This window comes from Dioscorea cayenensis, chromosome 3 (assembly GCF_009730915.1).
Source record: "Dioscorea cayenensis subsp. rotundata cultivar TDr96_F1 chromosome 3, TDr96_F1_v2_PseudoChromosome.rev07_lg8_w22 25.fasta, whole genome shotgun sequence".
NCBI lineage: Eukaryota > Viridiplantae > Streptophyta > Magnoliopsida > Dioscoreales > Dioscoreaceae > Dioscorea > Dioscorea cayenensis.
This window is the reverse complement of record NC_052473.1, coordinates 3,929,966-3,950,721: the sequence shown is the minus strand read 5'-3', so window position 1 is coordinate 3,950,721 and position 20,756 is coordinate 3,929,966. Positions and strand designations below refer to the sequence as shown.

Genomic DNA, 20,756 nt, shown 5'->3' with positions numbered 1-20,756 from the left:
AAGTTGGGAATGAGCATAAGATGATTCAAGATAATAGTGTTGAGATTGAGAGCTTAAACTCTCACTTTTTTCTAAAGTACTAGGTACTTCAACTTTTACAATTGTTTTTTTTTTCTTACATATCCCATGTAATAAGCAAGCTAATTAAAATTACCGCTTAGTCAACGTCATCATGAGTCAAAAGTTTCAAGATAGTGATATTCTTGTCTCTTCTGTTGTTTATATTCTTCTAATTTAATCAATGTAAATGAAATGTGGGTTTTATTATCCTTCAATCAATATTATTAAATGAAAACCCAAATATGATTTTGATCATTTACTTGTCCTCTCGTTTTCAACAAAATTTAGAATTTGTTTATTAATGTTATTAAATTAGATCATTTCTTGCAAGAAAATTGATTTTAAATAAATTACTCGGGAGGAGGAGGAATTAGATGAAAGAAGAGACTACATGGCCGTCTAATTTGTTGGTTTGTTGTTTTAAATTTGGTGTCAACATGAAAACAGAGCATTAAGTTTGGTTACTTTAGTGGTCATATCAACTTTGTGAGCATTCAAATCACTTTTATATATTACAAAGGAAAATCATATCATATCATATAAACAAAAGATCTCCTAGTAAAAATAAATTTCATTATATTTAATATTTAATAACTTGACTAAATCCTTAATAAATGAAAGGGTATATATAAGATAAAATGTTCTCTCTGTTTTATCTGCCATTTAAATTATAACATACTTGGTATTAGATTATATTAGAAATTATTCTTGCATATCAAAGCAAGATATCAAACATAGTGAAAAAAGATTTATCTTTATGTATAGTTTTCTTTTCTTGAATCCAATCTGAAAAACACAAGATACATAAGGTTAAGTTGGAATAATAAACTAATTATTCCTCCATTTTTAGCCAAAAAAAAAAAAAAAAAATCTTTTTCTTTTTTTATTATTTTAATTTTAATTTAATTTTGGGAAAAGGAAATAAAGTTTAGATAAATTTAGTAATAAAATTCTCTAGCGTCAAGCAGGGCTGTTTACCTGCATAAAAAATACCAACTCACACATAATTTATTATGATTAAACCATAATGTGATCCGGTTTTGATGATTGGTTTGTGTAATTTAATTTCTATAAAATATGTCTTATTCAGCATATTAATTCCCCATGACATGTGAAGCAAAAGTTATGATATTTCAACGTCAGCAAACCTAAATTAGTCTCTGACTATAAAAATCAAAAAGCGCGATTTGCAGCTTTCATTTTTCAAAGCAAAAAGAAATAAAATAAATAAAATGACCTAAACTCTAGGGAAAAAGATGAACATAATCAAAAGCATCAAAAACATATGAAATATATTTAAAAATCAAAAATTTCAACAATGAAACAACATTTCAAATCAGGGTTCATCATACCAAAGCAGGTATTATATAAAACACAAAAACTAATAGAGTCTATCAGATAATTTCAGGGTGTTCGTGAGCGAATTCAATCGTGAATATTTGTACGCCCGTTAATGGTAGCTTTGAATCATATCTGGAAAAACGAATCTCTCACATCAAAGATCCAGTATTAATAGACTAAAAAGTATTTGACAATGGGAGAGAGAAATTTCAATTGGAATTAATAGTACGTAAGTTGTGGATTGGTGGAGTCAAAACGGAGATTAATTAAAGATAAATAGTAGATGCAAACAAGAAATCTAGCCAAAAAGATAAAAATTTAAAAAGCCAATGAAAAAGGAAACTTGGTAGCATTTTATAATTGATGGCTCCATTAAGGTTAGAGAGGGACCAAAAACCCACTGGTGCAATTTTAATCTTCATTAGAGAACTCATCTCCTACTCTTTCTTTTCTCTTTTCTTCTCTCTCAATGTAAAAGTTCTCTCTTTCTCTTTGATGGTGTCACCAATGGATGGAAATAAGACAGAAAGAAAGGTAGCAATAGCATCGAACATTCCCTACATCTCTTCCTTCCTTTTTTTTTTCCGCTAATCCTTCAATAATGGGGCTTTCCATGAAAATGAACTCTTCTTCTTCTTCATCTTCCTTTCAATGAAACTCTCTTTCTTTCTTTCTTTCTTTTTTTTAATAGTGGGTCCATGCCTCACATTATGAATTATAAAAGAATATTCACTTGCCAAAGTTTTTTTAATCTCATATTTTTTAGTGAGATCTTGTTCAATGATTGGGAGTAATTTTTAGTAGAAGATTGACTGACTTTCTTGAGAATTTGAGTGTGAGGGTAATTAAAAATTTACAAAATTTTTGGATATATTTTGGAAACAAGCTACACCTCTTCATATAAGTTATCAGAAATATTCTTATATAATTACTTTTTTAATTCTTTTTCTTTTTATTCATTGAGATTGTCTTTGTGTTTTACTCAAATGATTGGGAGTAGGTTTAGTTAGAATTGTTTAATTTCTTGAGCATTGAATGTGAATGTTGGAGAAAACTCACATATTTAAACTAAACTATGTTGTTAGTATCTCTAACAACTTAAACCAAATAGCATTGACTTAAATCAAACTGAGTGCCATGAAGTTTATGCTCTAATTAGAAACATGTATCTGATTTGGTTCTTGACATGATCCAGATGAATTTTTGTATTGAATGGTTTTCTCAAAAACTTAGAGTTGATAGAACTACATACAATAAAAGGTTTTAATTAAATTATAGGTTGGCCTTCACTCAAATTTTCTCTTTGATGATCAAGAGTGTAACTGTTCACTTGGCTCTGAATTTGAATAGGAGGGTCATTTTTATCAGGTATAGAAATTGACCACAAATACATTTTGATATTAAAGTTTTAGTATTGTATTGGCATCTCTCTAACCATATATTACTCAACCCATTAGATTTGAAATCTCATGCTATCTTCATTATACATATAAATTTTAAAAAAATGCAATAAAATGATTCCTCGTGCCTCCTCTTAAGTCAAATGAGAACCACTCATCTAACCATATATTACTCAACCCATTAGATTTGAAGTCTCATGCTATCTTCATTATACATATATATTTTTAAAAAAAATGCAATAAAATGATTCCTCATGCCTCCTCTTAAGTCAAATGAGAACCACTCATGATCAAGCTTTTAGGGAAAATGGCTCTAAGTTGTTTATGCCGAATAAAGCAATTAACATGTGCAACGTAACCACTTGCCACAAGTTCCCATGATAATATATCATGGATCATTTACGGAGGTGTAATAGTTACGGAGATTTAATAACCCTCTACAAATTTATTATGTAGTGCAGGTTGACACAAGTGGGGCAATTACCACTTGCTACATGTGCCCATGATAATATATCATGGATCATTTACGGAGGTGCACTAGTTACGATGATTTAATGAATCTCTACAAATTTATTATATAGAGTAGGTTGACACGTGGGGCAATGACCACTTTCCACATGTGCCCATGATAATATATCATGGATCATAACTCCATAATAGTAAATCCTCTGCCATGTAATCCTAGAGAGGTGGAGATTACTGGTGAATATAGCATCTTCCATAGAGGACCCAATAAACAATGAATTAATAATATTTGTACAATATTATACAATGTTTGTACAGTATTGCAGAATACCGAGATTAAGGGGTTTTGATCCTTGGGTTGCCCATTCACCGTTCTAATGAGATACCACTAAACTCAATATGTTTGACACGTGGGGCAATGACCACTTGCCACATGTGCCCATGATAATATATCATGGATCATAACTCCATAATAGTAAATCCTCTGCCATGTAATCCTAGAGAGGTGGAGATTACTAGTGAATATAGCATCTTCCATAGAGGACCCAATAAACAATGAATTAATAATATTTGTACAATATTATACAATGTTTGTACAGTATTGCAGAATACCGAGATTAAGGGGTTTTGATCCTTGGGTTGCCCATTCACCGTTCTAATGAGATACCACTAAACTCAATATGTTTGACACGTGGGGCAATGACCACTTGCCACATGTGCCCATGATAATATATCATGGATCATAACTCCATAATAGTAAATTCTCTGCCATGTAATCCTAGAGAGGTGGAGATTACTGGTGAATGTAGCATCTTCCATAGAGGACCCAATAAACAATGAATTAATAATATTTGTACAATATTATACAATGTTTGTACAGTATTGCAGAATACCGAGATTAAGGGGTTTTGATCCTTGGGTTGCCCATTCACCGTTCTAATGAGATACCACTAAACTCAATATGTTTGGTGTAGATAAAATTTTAAATTTTAATTATATTAAGAGCACGCATGTTATCACAAAATGTTCAAGGGAGCCAAAGAGTCTTTGGTCCAGTAGCACCAGCCTTACTACGAAAGTGTTGTTGCAAGAAATTTAATGTTCTGGTTCAAAACGCACTAGATGCAATGGATCCCAAAAGGTCCCCACTGTGAGTGTGGATTTATAACCTAATCCTCATACCGGATGAATGAAAACACATGGATTAGACGATGAATTCCAGCATGCCACTAACAATAAATGTGCTTGCGCCACTTATCAGGTTCAAGGGATTAAGGGAGAGGAACCAAAATAATAGCACCAGAATCCATACCATAATATTTATTGTTTACATTTACATGAAATTATTTTAAAATATAAATGATTTCTTTCCTCTTCTTTCTAGATTTTTTTTAAATGTTAATTCTAATTTTAATGTATTTGAGAAAGAGTTTATAAACCAGTGGTATTGGTTCTACCACGAAAGATGTGGTGTGAGAATTTAAGAGACTCAAATTCAAATCCCGCTAAACACAGTGATGGTAATGTATCCCTAATTATGAGTTCATGGTTGTTGTCCAAACCCTGTTTCTCCAGATGAGGGGATATGGACTGAATGATTAATTCTCGGTCTGTACGCGTGCCCCTTAACTAACATGTGCTTGCTGCATTTGTATCAACATTTAGAAAAAAAAAACCTTTTTATTTAACAATTAACTTTAATACTTGATGATCCTTTGTGTCATCAAGCTTGTATAATATATTATTATATATATCTATTAAAAGGATTCACTGGGTTTATGACATGAATTTGGGATAATTAGAGTTGGAAAATCTACACAGAAATACAATTTATAACTGTTTTGGATTAGGTTTGAGTTAGAAACATATAATATCATAACATATGATATAATAATTTCTAATATTATTTTGGTTAAGAACTTAACTCCCAATTAATGAAACTTTGGTCCAGCCATATTGGCCCCATTGTGTAAGGTTATGATTACGGAATTCTCATTATCCGGATTCAAAATACGTCAGACGCTATGGTACCAAAAAAGAACTCTAGTGTGTCAGCTTAATTACAGTCTAATCCCCGTACCACCGAGGAAGGGCACATGGTCAGATGATTAATTCTCAACAATGCGCACCCTCCTAATAATGATTGTCACATTTGTAAAGAAAAAAATCACGAATTAAATTTTTGGTACTTAAAAATTATTTTTTTATAGTCAATATGATTATAGAAAAATTTAAAAAATTAAAATTGTGTAATAGATATGATACAAACCATGACAACATAGTTTTCCAAAGTATTTTTTTAACTTTTTTATTTTCAAATTCAACTTGAACTATATTTTTAATGAAGGATTAAATGATTATAGCAATCTAAATGAAGATAGAAATATAAATGTACATATTTTCACCAATGACTTTTTTTTTTCTTTTGACAAAAGTGACAAGTACGGTAAAAAAGACAAACATGTAAAGAAGTGGCTTATGCTATATTTGGATTGAGGGCTGAGAAGAGAAAGTAAAGGAAATGGAGAATTATGGAGGGTCAAAGTTAGCCCTCTTTTTGTTTAGATAGATTTTTTTTTAATTTAATGAAAGGAAAGGAATAGTTAACTCCGACCTTCTAAAGCCCTTCAAAACCTCACTTTTCTGGCCCCTCGATTTTGGTCGGGGGAGGGAGAATCTCCTAAAAATTTTATAATTTTTAAAAAGACCTTAATACCCTCATTTTTTAATTAATTACATAAATGCCAATTTATAAAATCCTTCCAATTTTTTCAATCTAATTTTATTGTAATCAAGAGTTCATCTAGCACCAATAATCTTGTCTAAAAAATTAGATTCTTACATCTTATTTTCGACTCTTGATTTGTTCCTTAGTGTTAATCTTAAATATCTTGCATCAATTTGTTCTTGTAATTTTGATCTCTCTCTCTACTTATCGATGTAGATCACTCATTTATATTGCCTTGAACATTGCTATATCACTAGGTTTTTCATTTTTAGGCTTTCATTATTATATTGTTTTTATTATTATGTGCTTTTTAATTGTTTATAATCAGCATCCCTTAATTCTCATATGTTGGGGATTTTGATTTGCTTGTCAATGTGTAGAATTTCTTTTAGGAAATATATGAAATCATAGATTTAATGAATTTACACTACACCCATCGCAGATCCTTACTATTATGTATTTCTTTTTTGTTTGTTTATTTATTTATTTGCTTGTTTGTGTTTTTTAAGGTTAATAATAATATATATATATATATATATATATTTTCAGTTAAAGGTCCAATTAATCACCACATATATGTTATAAATATGCAATTACATATAATCGTTACAAATAATTATCCCAAAATAATAGGAATTGGATAGAAGACAATTCCAAATAGAAAAATTTCAATCATTTCGATTTTTTTGTTTTGAAGAGGTAAAAATAGAAGTAATATCTATCTCTAAATATTAATCTAAATATTAATTTGAATTATTCATGAATCTCAATTATATCAATTGATATAGAAAGGAATCATACAATACCTACAATTATAGAGTAATAATTTCAATATTTATAAAAAAAACCTATTTAAACCATGAATTTGTTTGAGATATCGATAATGCGTGTGTTTAAATAGAAATAATTAATTTTTTATTTAATAATAAGGATATAATTGATAAATCATATTATTATTATTATTATTATTATTATATATATATATATATATTTTTCATTCCCCTCCTTAACCAAAAAAAGTTTATCAAATAACTCTCTTATCCTTTACCTTCATAAAAGTTGACCATCAAAATAAAGGTTTAACCCTTTCTTCATTTCCCCTACTTTCATTTCCCTTCCCTTCTACTTAGATCCAAACACTATGTTAACAACCCCTTAGAGTTTTCACCAATTTAATATACCAAATTCAACTACTCTTTGTCTTGTTTATATTTTGCTTATACATTGCAATGACAACATGATTAATTTACTTTGGATGCATTGACTAGGATGATGATTAAAAAATTCTTAGAAAATTTGTAAACTTCTCAATATATCCTTTAGACCTTTTGACTTATGTTTGAGTTTCTGTCTTTTAAAATATTTACTTTTAAAGATGAACTTTTATCTAATAAAATATAAATAACAAACTAAATAAAAATGTTTAAAAAAAGGATTGCAAAAACAGTCATATAAAATGACTTCATTTTGATTTTTTATTAAAACAAGTATTAAAAATAAAGAAAATGTATATAAAAAATGTTTGACTTAGAACAATAATAACCATCAGTGCTCAATCTTTCTTTATTTATTGGTATAATTCACTCAACAATTCCTCTACTTTTTCAAATTTACCATTTTAATCCCTTTACTTTAAATTGTAACTTTTTAATTTATTTATTATTTTAATTTAGTCATATCAGTCTTTTTAAACCCTAAGCTCTAACCATATACCCTCAAAGGGAGGATTGGCATGGCTCACTTAAAGATAATAGAGGGGCTAAAAAGTTATAATTTAAAGTAAGGGACTAAAAGGGTAAATTTGAACAAGTAGAGGGACTATTTAGGGGTCTCGAGTTTAAACCTCTCATATTACAATTCATTTTCTGGGTCCCCTGTGAGAGTTTTGTGTGAGAAATACTTCTCGTTCTCTTCTCCAAGGTTGCATAGCAGGGAGTTTATCTGTAGGAGATCAGTTAAACCACTGTAATTGGTGCACTTCTATACACATTTATCCTTTACTTTATCGTTTATTGACTTTGTAAAAAAAAAAAATTAATTGAGATGAGTATTGATTTTAAAAAGTGGCATTCATAGGTCACAAAGTTTAAAAGTATTTAAAATTCAAAACTTAAGAAGTTGTAGTCCATTTTGCCATTGTTTTATAAATACAAAAATTTGGAAAACATTTTAAAAGTTTTTCTCAGCTTTTGATTTTGAAAAACACTTTTTTTTTACAATTTGAAAAAATATTATTCAACAATTTTTTTTTTACTTTTTTAAATAATTATTTTGAAAAATAGCAACCAGATACATTTTTATTTTTGTGATGAAGTAGACAAATCATTGACCTTAACTAATGTTGTAAGAGAATGTTGATCTCTAGTACCTCTCACTTAGTGAGAAGAAAAAAATTATCATCCTTTTAATGCATAGGTCAACACCTAGTTTACATTTTTTTAATTACTAAAATTATATATTCTAAAAAAAATTAAAATTAATTAAAAAAAACTTACATAAAAACAAAACCCATGAATTTTTCCGAAACTTCACATCTGATTTTGTTGCCACATGCCACTTATTACCAACCAACCATCTTCTAATTTTCAATTTATTACCACATGACAATCACCCACCAACAACCCCTAAATTTGATGTTATTCATAGAACTTATCCATCTTTTAATAAATAAAATTTATTATTAGAAAAACCTCAGCCATGTTTTTTCCACACCATTTCCTCTTTATCCCCCAAAAACAACAAAATTAACAAAATAACCCATAAACTAAAGTCACTAGAACTAGAGACCCAACAAGCTCCTAATTTGATATTTATTCATATAACTTATCCACTTTTCAATAAATAAAATTAATATTTAAAAAAAAAACCTCAACCATGTTTTTTCCACACCATTTCCTTTTGTCCAAAAAAAAAAACCCCCTCAAAAAAACTGATAAAAAAAAATAAAAAAAAATAAACCCATAAACAAAAGCCATTAGAATTAGACCAACAACACCTTCAAGCAGCCTTTTCTCTTCCCTATATAATCCCTTCCCATCTCCCTTCTCCCTTCCCTCTCCACCCAAACCTCTCTCTCTCTCTCTCCCTCTCTCTTTCTCTCCCTCTTTCTATCTTCAACTAAAAAACCATCTCTTTCTCTTCTCTAAAAAAAACCATGCATCCTTGTGAAGTTGCAGGCATGCAATACATTACTCCAATAAACCACCACTTCACAAACTTCAACCTCCCTCAAAACACACTTGACTCTTTCATGACCAACTCTGCCACCTTTTTCCCCTCCCATGCACCTCCTCCACACCCCTTAAATTTCCAGCACCTCCATCAAGAACTGCTCACTCCAACTCCATCATACTTATCCACCAACTCCACTTCGGACGACGCAGATGATCACCACAATCAACATAATTCTCTAGCCGATGAAAGGCGGCGCCGCCGCATGATATCCAACCGGGAATCAGCTCGCCGCTCCCGCATGCGTAAACAACGTCAACTTGATGATCTCTTTGCTCATGTGGTTCACCTTCGCTCTGCCAATCACCAGCTTATTGACGATCTCAATCATGTCATTAAGGACCATTCTCGCATCCTACAAGAAAATGCCCGGCTCCGTGAAGAAGCCACTAGTCTCGAAAACAAACTCCGGCTTCTTCAAATTGATCATCAGAATGATTCTGAGACACAGAGCACTTGATCATTGATGTGTGTTCTTGGTTTAAGTTGTGATGATCCTTGTTTTTTCTTCTCTGGTCAGATTTTAATCAGAGATGAGCATATGAATAATCATGTTAAATTAACTAATGACGATCAAATAATAACTGCTGGATATGGATATGGATATGGATATTGAGGAAAAGAAATCAAACAACCAAAAAAAAATAAAGAAGAAAAAGAAAAAGAAAAAAGAAAGATGGTGATGATGATGAAACAAAGCATTACACAGAAACAGAAGACAAGCTCTTGTGGTCAGATTGTGATTCTGATGTCAGGTAAAATATGAAACAGTAGTTCTCAAATGGTTGATTAGTGCTCTGCTGATGATGTGTTTCCATACATTTCACAGAGAAAAAAATAAAAAATAAAAAAAAAATAAGAGGGAGAGAGAGAAAGGTATTCACTGTATACAATGACAAACAATGTGCTAACCTTTTTAGAAAGCAACAGTGGCACACTTGTTTTTGTTTGTTCACCCGGACACTCATCTGGCTCAAGAAGCTCCTTGTGACTACTACACAAAGGAAAAAATGAGAGGCAAACAAAGATGCACGTTTGAAGTAGTAATCAAAATATCAGCTAGTTCAACCACGTTAACATGAATATAAGAACACAATTGAAAGAAACTGCAGTAATAAAAATTTCTTTTGTTTTGATATCATTGCTTCCAATTCCTGATCTTTTATGTTCAGATACTCTGCCTCAATCAATCTAAAGCACTGGCAGTAGCATGTCCTGCAAGAAATTACCAGAAATGGAAATGCAATAATGACTCTTAGGACAAGCATCAGGATAACACCACTCTGTTTCAATCCATCCAAAATATTGCAGAAAGTAACAGTTTCATTCTGATGATACTTGCACTTTCAGTAAGAAGACTGAAAGAAAAACGAAAATAAAATAATAATAATAATAATTTGAATCCTGAGGAAAAAAATAAAAGACTTTGTATAATTCAAGCACGCAAAGTTCATAACAGTGCACACACTAGCACCAAAAAGAGTAGATTGACATACATTGTACTCAGTACATCAAGAGGCCGTAATATTGCTCCCAAACTCTCTTATAAGAATGAACTCTTTGGGATTTCATCCAAGCTACTAAGTGAGAAAAAAACAATTTGCTTGCTCGACAAAAGCTTTATTGACAAACATCTCATGTTCATACACCAGACAAAATAGGAAAATGCGAAAACTAACAGCTGATGTTTACAGCAAGATATGAAATACAGATGCAATCCATGCTTCTAATGTTAACTCCTCGAATGATATATCATAAATATTTCCGTGGAAAAAGTAGTCGATTTTCATCTCATACCACATAAAACACCAGCAGCTTGACGAGCAAAGTAGGTTAGTATGATGTCCGCGCCAGCCCGTTTGATGCACAGGAGCGATTCCATCATCACCTTCTCTTCATCAATCATTTTCAGAACCCCACCGGCTTTTATCATTGAGTACTCACCAGAAACCTTATGAAAAGGAAAAAGAAACTCAGTCAATGTTACATAAAGAACCACATAAAAAAATGCAATTATGGTTAATACGACATTATCAAACAAAGTAAAGTGAAGAGATGATATTATAAAGACGAACGACAGTGTTTTAACTTTACAAAAGGAATGCAGGTAGTTTTTGTTCAGTTAGCTTTTTTGTGACTCAGAGTCCTCTTTACCATAACTCTCCACTATCTTTCTCCAATTTATGCAGATTCTACACCTGCAAAATGCATTCTATTACTTCTGTTACCACAGATCCACCTCAAGCTTTTCAATAGAAAGTTGATCCCCGCTTTGCTTAAGATTATAATCTTTGAAGAATTGCTCCTTTATTTTTAAACACGACATAACATAGTGCTGCATAATTTTTATTCCGGCCCTAGAAGGGACAAACTTTCAAATGAAAAAGCAACTGTCACATTAATGAACCCAATGCAATTCTTAAAGATTTGGTTTGAATTATCTTCAGATCTGCTACAACTTCCATAGGGCACGTCAAGCACATCATGTATCTGATAGCATAGAAAGATAAGCATCACAGTATGCACACAAATTTAGCAACAAAGATCTTTCTCCACACCCTCATAGTCATTCTTAATTTTCTATTATAACACGAAATGCCATTAGAAAGATTTGTTTCATTAAATTATTGCATACCTTACCTTGAAAGAAGCATCACCAAGAAAGTTATTGATGTTTTAGCACATTACCTGTGCCAAATGGCTTATGTGGTGGTCCCAATGTTAAGCTATTTGCAACCTGGTCCACCAGGAAGCTTTATGAACTTTAGTTAATTCTGCCACAAACCTTATGCTGTATCTCTAACCACTATCTGTGAGTTTTTTTATTATTATTGTGATTCACACTGTACAATTGCTCTAAATTCCAATCTCCATGATCAAACCCATCTTCAACTCTATTCACAAAAGTTCATTAACACCAGGCAAAAATATTCCAAGATTGCAGAAAGCTTTTGTTGTTCGCATTGTTTATCAGTGGATACTTCCAATGCAATAATTAAATATGCCTACACTTGATTCATTAGAATTTCATAGATCAATATTTACTATTTCAGATTATGGATTTGTGGCTTTTGCCTTTTCAACAGGAAATAACTTAACACAAGGAATTAGGACTATCACACTTCTGCAGTTGCCAGTTCATTGACGTTACGGTAGCTGCAGTTGAGGACCATATGCAATTTCCCTACCTTCAAATTCATATCGTTTTAAAAATTTCCATATCTCAATTCTGGAGTTTCACCTACTTGTTCAAAATGATTCGGTTAGCTCTATCCTGATTTTGTCATATGTCTCCCAGATACATATTTAGGGTAATATATTTCAATATATAGTACCTTTCGCAACGCAAGAAAAAAAAAATTTCACTATTGGATCATACTTTTTAATCCATGTCCCCGTGCTATACAAGGCGTCGTGTTTCTATATCTAGTTTTTCCAAAGTAGTGTTTCACCCATCCAAATGTCCTGTATCCATCTAATAACTCACAACTAAATTAGCACTTGATCACAGTTAGTGTAATGAGAGAGGATAAAATTTTGACCTATCTGCTTAAGACAAAGACAAATCACAGACTGACTGTCATTTGCAAGCAACCAAATACCAACATTTCAAGAACTTAAAATTTGAATGGGCCAAAGAGAACACAGGATGGTTGTTTCCCATTGTACTACCAGCTACATGCTCCCACATAATTAGGAAAAATAAAAGAGAGTCCTAGACATAACCTAAAATAATCACATTTTTTTCTTACAGTGCAAACAGTAGCAGAATCCTAAATCAATTCTACACTGATACAATGCCTAAATCTGAATGATACATGTGGCCTAGGGACAGTCTCAATTTCAGATCCAATCTAAGCTACCTATAGGACCGTCTATTTACATCTATTTTTTAGGGAAAATTATAAAAAGAATATTTATCATTTTTTCATAATGAAGAATATTTGAATGAATGAAGATCTGAAACTGTAAGACTTGGTACACTACCCTAAGGACAAATCAAATGGGAAATATGAAAATAATTTATTAAATGCAAGTTTAAATGACATATTCAAGGCAACGAATTCCCATGCAGTAAATAATCATACACAATGAATGTGTTAGTATATTCAGCAACAGACTTAATTAATGATCCACTTGAGAGTAACAATGTCTACCTGGTATGCAGCAATTGGTAATGCAGAATTATCTCGTAGAAGACGAACAACATCCAAATATGGTAGTGCCGGTTTAACCTGCAAACAATTTGTATCAATATCAAAGAGAAACCATAATAGCTGTGTAAAAATTTTCAATCTTCATTCCCTCATTAAGATACTTTACCAAAAGAATATCAGCTCCTTCAGCCTCATCTGCCTCGGTTTCGATAAGTGCTTCTCTATAGTTTGCAGGGTTCATCTGGTACCTTTATAAATGAGAAATTAAATTTGATGTTAATGCTTAATTCAGTGAAAAAATATATATCAGAATGATAATGATGAGATATATACGTTTTCTTGTCCCCAAAGCGTGGATTTGAATCCAATGCTTCTCTGAAAGGCCCATAAAATGCACTAGCATACCTATTGAAAACAATGACACAAGATAAATGATTGATCCAGCAAGTTAAACTGTCAGAAATTGGAAGAAAAGTAATGATTGGAAAAGGAGATCTTTATGAGCAAAGGTATAGCGTACATACTTTGCTGTGTAAGACATGATACTAACATCATGAAAGCCTTCTGCATCCAAAGCAGCTCTAATTGCCCCAACTCGGCCATCCATCATATCACTAGGGCTAACAACATCAGCACCTGCCCGAGCCTAACAGAAGAAGAAATCATCAGCCCATGTAAATACAAAAATATAAAATATTAAATTATTGTTGAACTTCGGACTTCAGAGTACCTGAGAAACAGCTTGTTTGCACAGCTGATGAACTGTTTCATCATTCATTATAACTCCTATAAGAAAAACCAAATCGATAACCAAGTCAGTAAGTTGAATTGGCCTTACATCCATTTTAGAAGGCACTGAGAAAATTCAACATTGTCAGATAAGGCTTGTAATCAAACCATGTAATTCAGAATTACAATTTAATAAGATTCCTTCGTGTATACTCATATTTCTTGAAAAATTAACTGTTTAGATCATCTATAACCATTCATGCTCTTTAAATATTTTTTCAAAGCAAATGGACCGGCATGATAATCTGTCACCAAATGGATAAAATGATATTAAAAGCAACTCTATGTACTTAATTGTGATACATTTGAATTTTCATCTTCAAAAGAGGACATATCACATGAATTTATTAATTACTTAGGAAAAGTATAAAAATATGGGAAGCCCAAGTTTGCACTTTCTTCAATTTGAGAGATGTAGTAACATCACTGTGTCATCAACTGTCTTCCTTTCACAAATCGTAGGAAAGGAAAAGTTCAATCATTTAGCTATTGATTAATATTGGAATGCAACAAGAAAGCAAGCAGGATCAAATTAGATCACTGGAACTGTTGGATCTCTGCCTAGGCAACCCCAAAGTCGGAGCAAGCATTTTAAGTGAAATTCCATACTATATTTTAAATTGGTTGTCTATCTACTATCATTAATATCAAAAGAAAATTGGTTTTGCACACCATCAAATTTTGATTGTCTCCTATGGTTTTGTTGGTTACTCTAATAATTAGGGGATTAGCACAAGCTCATTCTCACCTCACAAGGTCGAATTTAGCAAGCCACGCTAAAGCTATCTTTGGCTTCTTCAAGCTCAGCTCATTTATATTGCTCCTCATAGAACTCTTCACGAAGGAAGTTCATATTCAAAGACATTGACTTGTGATTTTAATGACATTCAACCAAAAGTTTTTTCATGAGAAACAATTTCAATAAAAATTACAGCAATAGAATTAACTTATATTTAACTAAAACAAATATTTCACCTTTTTTAGAGAAGGTTCTTTCAGGGTTTTTTTTATTTCAATAATCACTTACCATCATGACAAAGCGATATGATTATTTTATGAGATTAAATATTGCCTAAGCCATGGTAGGGTTAATTTTGAAATTTTCATGTAGGCGATTTCTCAGTCTACAACAAACTCACTCCTGGGTCTCATTGAACCTCAAAAATGAAATTTCATGTGTCCAACAAGCATTTAGATCTAACTCCAATTAGCAATATAGTGGAAAGTGACATAATGTTTTGTTGAACATAAAGTATGAATTGTATCACAGATATATAAGTGTCAAGAAATATGTAAGATGATATTTTCTAATAATAAAGTCAAATTCCAATGGTTGGCATAACTTACCATCTTCTCTAACAATACCATCATGGCCATCAGAGGAGTATGGATCCAATGCAACATCAGTGTAAATAACCTACATATATAATGAAATATTACAAAAGAGCTTATTGGTTTTAGTACAGAAGAAATTAGACCTAAGTGTTGAAAGGTGGCCCACAATGTCTGGATATTTGTCCTTCAGCAACCGTATTGATCGAGGGATCAGACCATTGTCATTGTATGCTTCATCACCACTGGCTGACTGCTCAAAATTATAATATCCTTCTTGTTTAAATTTAGACGAAGGCAATAAAAACATTAATGAAAACAGTAATAACAGTTGAATAGACTATCAAAAGAAAACCTTCAATGCATCAGGAACTTTTGGAAAAAGAACAAAACTGTTAACACCAACATCTCTCGCCTTGTACACCTGCAATGAAAGAGTTATTTCAATAACAAGTAATTCACAATTATTCAAAACAAATCTTTCCATTAGCATCTCCAAAACAGAGAGCAGTTTGATGCATGGAACTTTATACGTAAGCTTTCAGTTCAAACAGAAGTTCCATATAGTTAAAACACCTCATCAAGAAGCCCATGCCTCCATCCCAACCTAAAACACCCTGGCATTGCACCAATTGGGGTGTCTTCTTCACCTAAAAATATCATGAGTTCAAAATTAAAAGTTAATGATTTTTGTTATTTACTTTGTCTCAGAATACTTAGAAAGAAAATAAGACAAAATCATCATTCTTGTTCATATCAAATTCAAGGAAAATGTGAGTCATCAAAATTCAAAAGTAGAACAAGGGATTGGTTGAAATAGAACCTTCATGAATAAACAATGGATATACAAAATTCGCTGGTGATAGAATTGTCTCTTGGAAAGCAGCTCTCAGAGCAGGTGACTTCCGGTTGCGACGTGGGCGTTTTGTAAGTTCCTGAAAAAAGGCATAGATGACCAAAAAAGGCACATCATCAAACAAGGACCCAATATATTTCCACATTCATTCAAACTATAGCATCTGAAACCATATTTAAAATTCATGAAACAAGATATATATTAGACATAGCATAAACACCAAATTAGGATGCATGTCACTTGCTGTAGAAAAGTCTAGCAATACCATCCAATTTGTTATAAATTGAACTCAATGGACAGCACTAAGGGGTTTATATTATATATGATTGTAATTCATAAAATTCTATCAGAATTTACAAAAAATTGAAAACTAGCAAAAGGATTTTATTATTTTACATAAACCAATAAGAATGAACAAGTAATAACCAATGCTTGAGTTCACTGGTAATTTATAGTGCAGGAGAAGATGAATTTGAGTCTTCAAAAGGAAGAAAAAAGAAATGTGCCCTTCATAACTTTTTATTGTTCACAAAAGAAACCTCTTTCTTCATTAGGTCAAATCATGAATTAGACCATCACTCAAGAAACATGCATTTATGGATTACAGTGAAAAAACTAGCATCTATTGAGAGTGAGTAGTTTAAAGTAACCACACATACCTGTGGAGTGATAACTGGGGTTCCCTTGGGACCCGAAGGCCTTACAAAAGGCGGGGGATCAGGGAATTTCCCTGCCACAGCAGCAGCTTCACATTCTTCAATACTCAAGCCTGAGCTCTTAACCTTAGTCTCCTGCTCATTGCTTGCCTTAACGTGCATTGAACGTTGTGCTTTAACAAAAGGTGCAGCATGAAAATGAACTTGGGCAGCCAAAGGCCTCAAACCAATATATCTCTGATCCTCTATACCTCTCACTAATCCAACACTTCCCAGAGAATAAGATATTGTTGATGCCATGCCTATATAAAAACAAAATTCATAAAGAAAAACAAATCAAACAGGACATAAACCTCTCAAACAATAGGCAGCACTGTACATTACCAGTCATAAAATCCTAACCTAGTTAAGACCAGAACAGCGAAAACGGCCTGAACAACTTAAATGGAGTATTTATATTAGTAGGGGAAAAAATGAAATTTTAACCAATCATTTTCTTCCATTTGCTCATCCATTTTTGCAGAGGAAACAAAAACTTCCTCTTGTTTCTTTTCCTTGCTGCTATCCTCTTGAATCCAAACGCACAAAACAGGGATTATGAACACAAAGGAAACAGCAAACTGGAATGTACCACAGCAGCTAACATGGCCAGAATAACTTCAATGGAGTGTTTATATCAAGGAGGCAAAAAAAATAAATAAATAAATAAATAAATTTGAGCCATGTATTTACAACAAAAGGAAACAAAGGTTCCTACTTTCCTCTATTTCATCTCAATCCAAAAGCACAAAACAAGGATTTAAAGAAGCAAAGGAGACAGCAAAACTGGAACAGTAGCACAATTCACAAATCTGAAAACAGGAAACTAAATAGCTGCAATAACTTCTACACAAACAAGGTATGATTTTGAGCTAAAACTCTGGATGCTAAACCAATTTGAATCAACCTAAAAGCAAAATAACACCATGAATTGAAATAAAACATACAAGTGAGAGAAGAGATGATGATACCTTGATGATGATGGAGTTGGAGCAGGAGGATTAGGACTATGGATTGAGAGAGGAGGAGGAAGAGGATGATGGCCTTATCCTTGAATGGGAACAGAATCAGAAGTAGCATGTCAACAACCAACGGGAAGGTGATGGTGGGCCCCAGATTTTGTCTTCAGTTTTGATCGATTCATGTTTGGACTTGACCGGATCTGGAATGGTTGTGCTTGCTGGGTTCGTGGTTCATCTTTTATTTTATTTTATTTTATTTTATTTATAATAATGTCTAAAAACAACTGAAACACATATTCTTTTATTATTAAACCTCTACCAGGACAAAATTAAACAACCAAACTCCAGTATAGAAATCCAATATTTTTAAGTTTTTAACTTCTAAACTATTACAGAAGTAACATTTATTAATTAAAAAAATACTTGTCTAAATTTTCAAAACTTTTTTTTTTATTTCGAGGTAACCTATTGTTATATATATATATATAATACTTGAATTGGTCTCTCGACTTTTCTCTCTCTTCTTTTTTGGTCTCTCTACTAAAAAATGCTCTCAATTAGTCTTTCTACTCTTAAAAATAGTTCTACTTAGTCCCTTACTCTAAAATGAGCCAATTAGTGGCTATATTTTTAAGAGTAGAGGGGTTAGATTGGAAGACATTAAGGGTAAAAATACTAAATTGGGTCATTTTTAAGAGTAGAGAGACTAGTGGGGAGTATTTATGAGTAGATGGACCAAAAGAAAAGAGAGAAAAATAGAAAAACCAATTTGGGTATCATACCAATATATGTTATATATATTGTAGCTTTTAAAAATTAAGGAATTATTTTTTGTATGAATTGCATGATGACAATTTTTAATTTTGGTCCTTATGTAAATTTTTTTAAATTTTTTTAATTGAATTTTTTTAAGAATAAAAATGAATTTTCAGATATTATTAAGGGTGTTTCATAGTTACAATTAGTCCAAATTTTAGCAAAACTTGGCTCTCATTTATATTTTAACTGACAAACTATATGTTCAAGAGATATATATATATATATATATATATTTGATGAAATGTGAACAAGGCATTAGAAAGTAACGTGCACAAGTGTAGAGTTAATTATTCAATACACCTATGCTGCTATACATTCAATTTAAATGAATTAAGATTCGAATCCACCTTCTCAGTAATACATAAATCTAATATCAATAAACAAAGAGATGGATGATTACAAAAGATATAATTGAATAGAACATGAAAGATAAATTAACAAAATAATTGCATAGTTATTTTTTTTAAAAAAAAAAATCTTCCCACTAATTTCTCTATCTTGTGACGTATACAAATAAAGAAAAATTTTAATATTGCCAGTAATCAATCATTTCTTTTGGAGCATGTATGTATACAAAGAAATTTCTCCAATTTTATCAGGTTGGGTGGCATATAGTCCAATTGCCATATAATTGTCATCAAGAATTCTGGATAACTAAAAGATGAAAAAAAACAAAAAATTTAACCTTGGAAACACAAACGCTACAGTGTATAAACAACAACAAATATTAACAATATAATTTCTATTTTATAAAAACGTAGTTTTTTTTAGAAAAATTGAATAAATTACAAATATATTAAAATAAGATAGTTTAGTAATTATATATATATAGAGAGAGAGAGAGAAATTGTAACTTAAATTGATACTGCCAATCATCATATCCACTAATCTCTTTTTTGTTGAATATGAGTAGATAACTAAAACATCAACATATGATCCATTTTTGCAAACTAAATTTAAAAATGTAGTTATTTTATGTCAATTATATATTTCAAAAAATTACCTATATGAAAATGTTTTAGGCCGCCTTATATGGGAACAAATTAGTTGTTAAGAAAGTGGATACATCAATTTAAGAGGTGCATAGTACTAAGGAGTTCAAAAACTTGAGTAAGATGATTCCAAATTTTGGAAGTGAAAATAGCATTGCAAGAGTAAATCATCTATCATTTCTGCATGAGCTACATTTAAGATTGTCGGGGTTTCAGCACTACAATAGTTGAAAATATCAAACGAATATTATAGCATAGTACTGTTTATATTAATGTAATTGTATTACAATTTTATTATTGTTTATACATACTGTCTGTATGCGGCCGTATGCTACCTACACAGCTTTTCTAGCGACCATGTGTGGGCTTTATGTGGCCACACACTACCCCCACACCTTTCTAAGGACATCGTGTGACCTCTATGCTAACTAGAGGTATATAAGCACAATAGCATGGATATTCAATGGGAGAAGCTATCAACAACATTCATACACCATTTTCTCACAAAGATGGAAACTATGACTTCAAAGAAAGATAAAAAGAGAGATCAAACTGGTGGATTTGGAGATCTATTTGCAAGGGTGTACAGCCTAAAGTATGGGCGAAATCAGACACCAATAAATGTTGTTCGATCCTCTTACAAACATGAAGCCCTAGCCTCTTTTTTTTCTTTTCCTTGAGTTTTTTCTTTCACCTAATTTTGCTACAATGTATCACTCACTCCCCTCTATCATACAAATGAGAGATTGGCAATATAAAACCTCTTCTTTGAAATTACTTTTTTACCCTTACTCTTCCATTAATTGACATAGTTTCTTTTTTTATATTTAAGTGAGATGTCCTACTTTATTCTCAAGTTAAAGCCCTAAATATGGCAACACTTCAACAAAAACCAGCTTTTCCAATAATTTCTTTTACCAAATGCGACA

At 31.7% G+C, this 20,756-nt stretch overlaps 2 protein-coding genes across 2 annotated transcripts; one reads left to right on the top strand and one right to left on the bottom strand.

Moving 5' to 3' along the window:
- Positions 1-9,104: 9,104 nt before the first annotated feature.
- On the top strand, positions 9,105-9,825 carry LOC120251986 (basic leucine zipper 43-like). The gene has a single exon (XM_039260623.1). The coding sequence runs from the start codon at positions 9,149-9,151 to the stop codon at positions 9,683-9,685; it is 537 nt and encodes a 178-aa protein (XP_039116557.1). The 5' UTR covers positions 9,105-9,148; the 3' UTR covers positions 9,686-9,825.
- Positions 9,826-10,693: 868 nt separating this feature from the next.
- LOC120251970 (delta-aminolevulinic acid dehydratase, chloroplastic) lies at positions 10,694-18,177 on the bottom strand. Its single transcript, XM_039260622.1, has 13 exons — positions 18,026-18,177; positions 17,019-17,317; positions 16,327-16,438; positions 16,080-16,153; positions 15,859-15,927; positions 15,673-15,756; positions 15,519-15,588; positions 14,113-14,168; positions 13,907-14,028; positions 13,716-13,787; positions 13,549-13,630; positions 13,383-13,460; positions 10,694-11,176 (listed from the first exon to the last, which is right to left on the bottom strand). The coding sequence occupies exons 1-13, from the start codon at positions 18,132-18,134 to the stop codon at positions 11,012-11,014; spliced, it is 1,392 nt and encodes a 463-aa protein (XP_039116556.1). The 5' UTR covers positions 18,135-18,177; the 3' UTR covers positions 10,694-11,011.
- Positions 18,178-20,756: the final 2,579 nt, after the last annotated feature.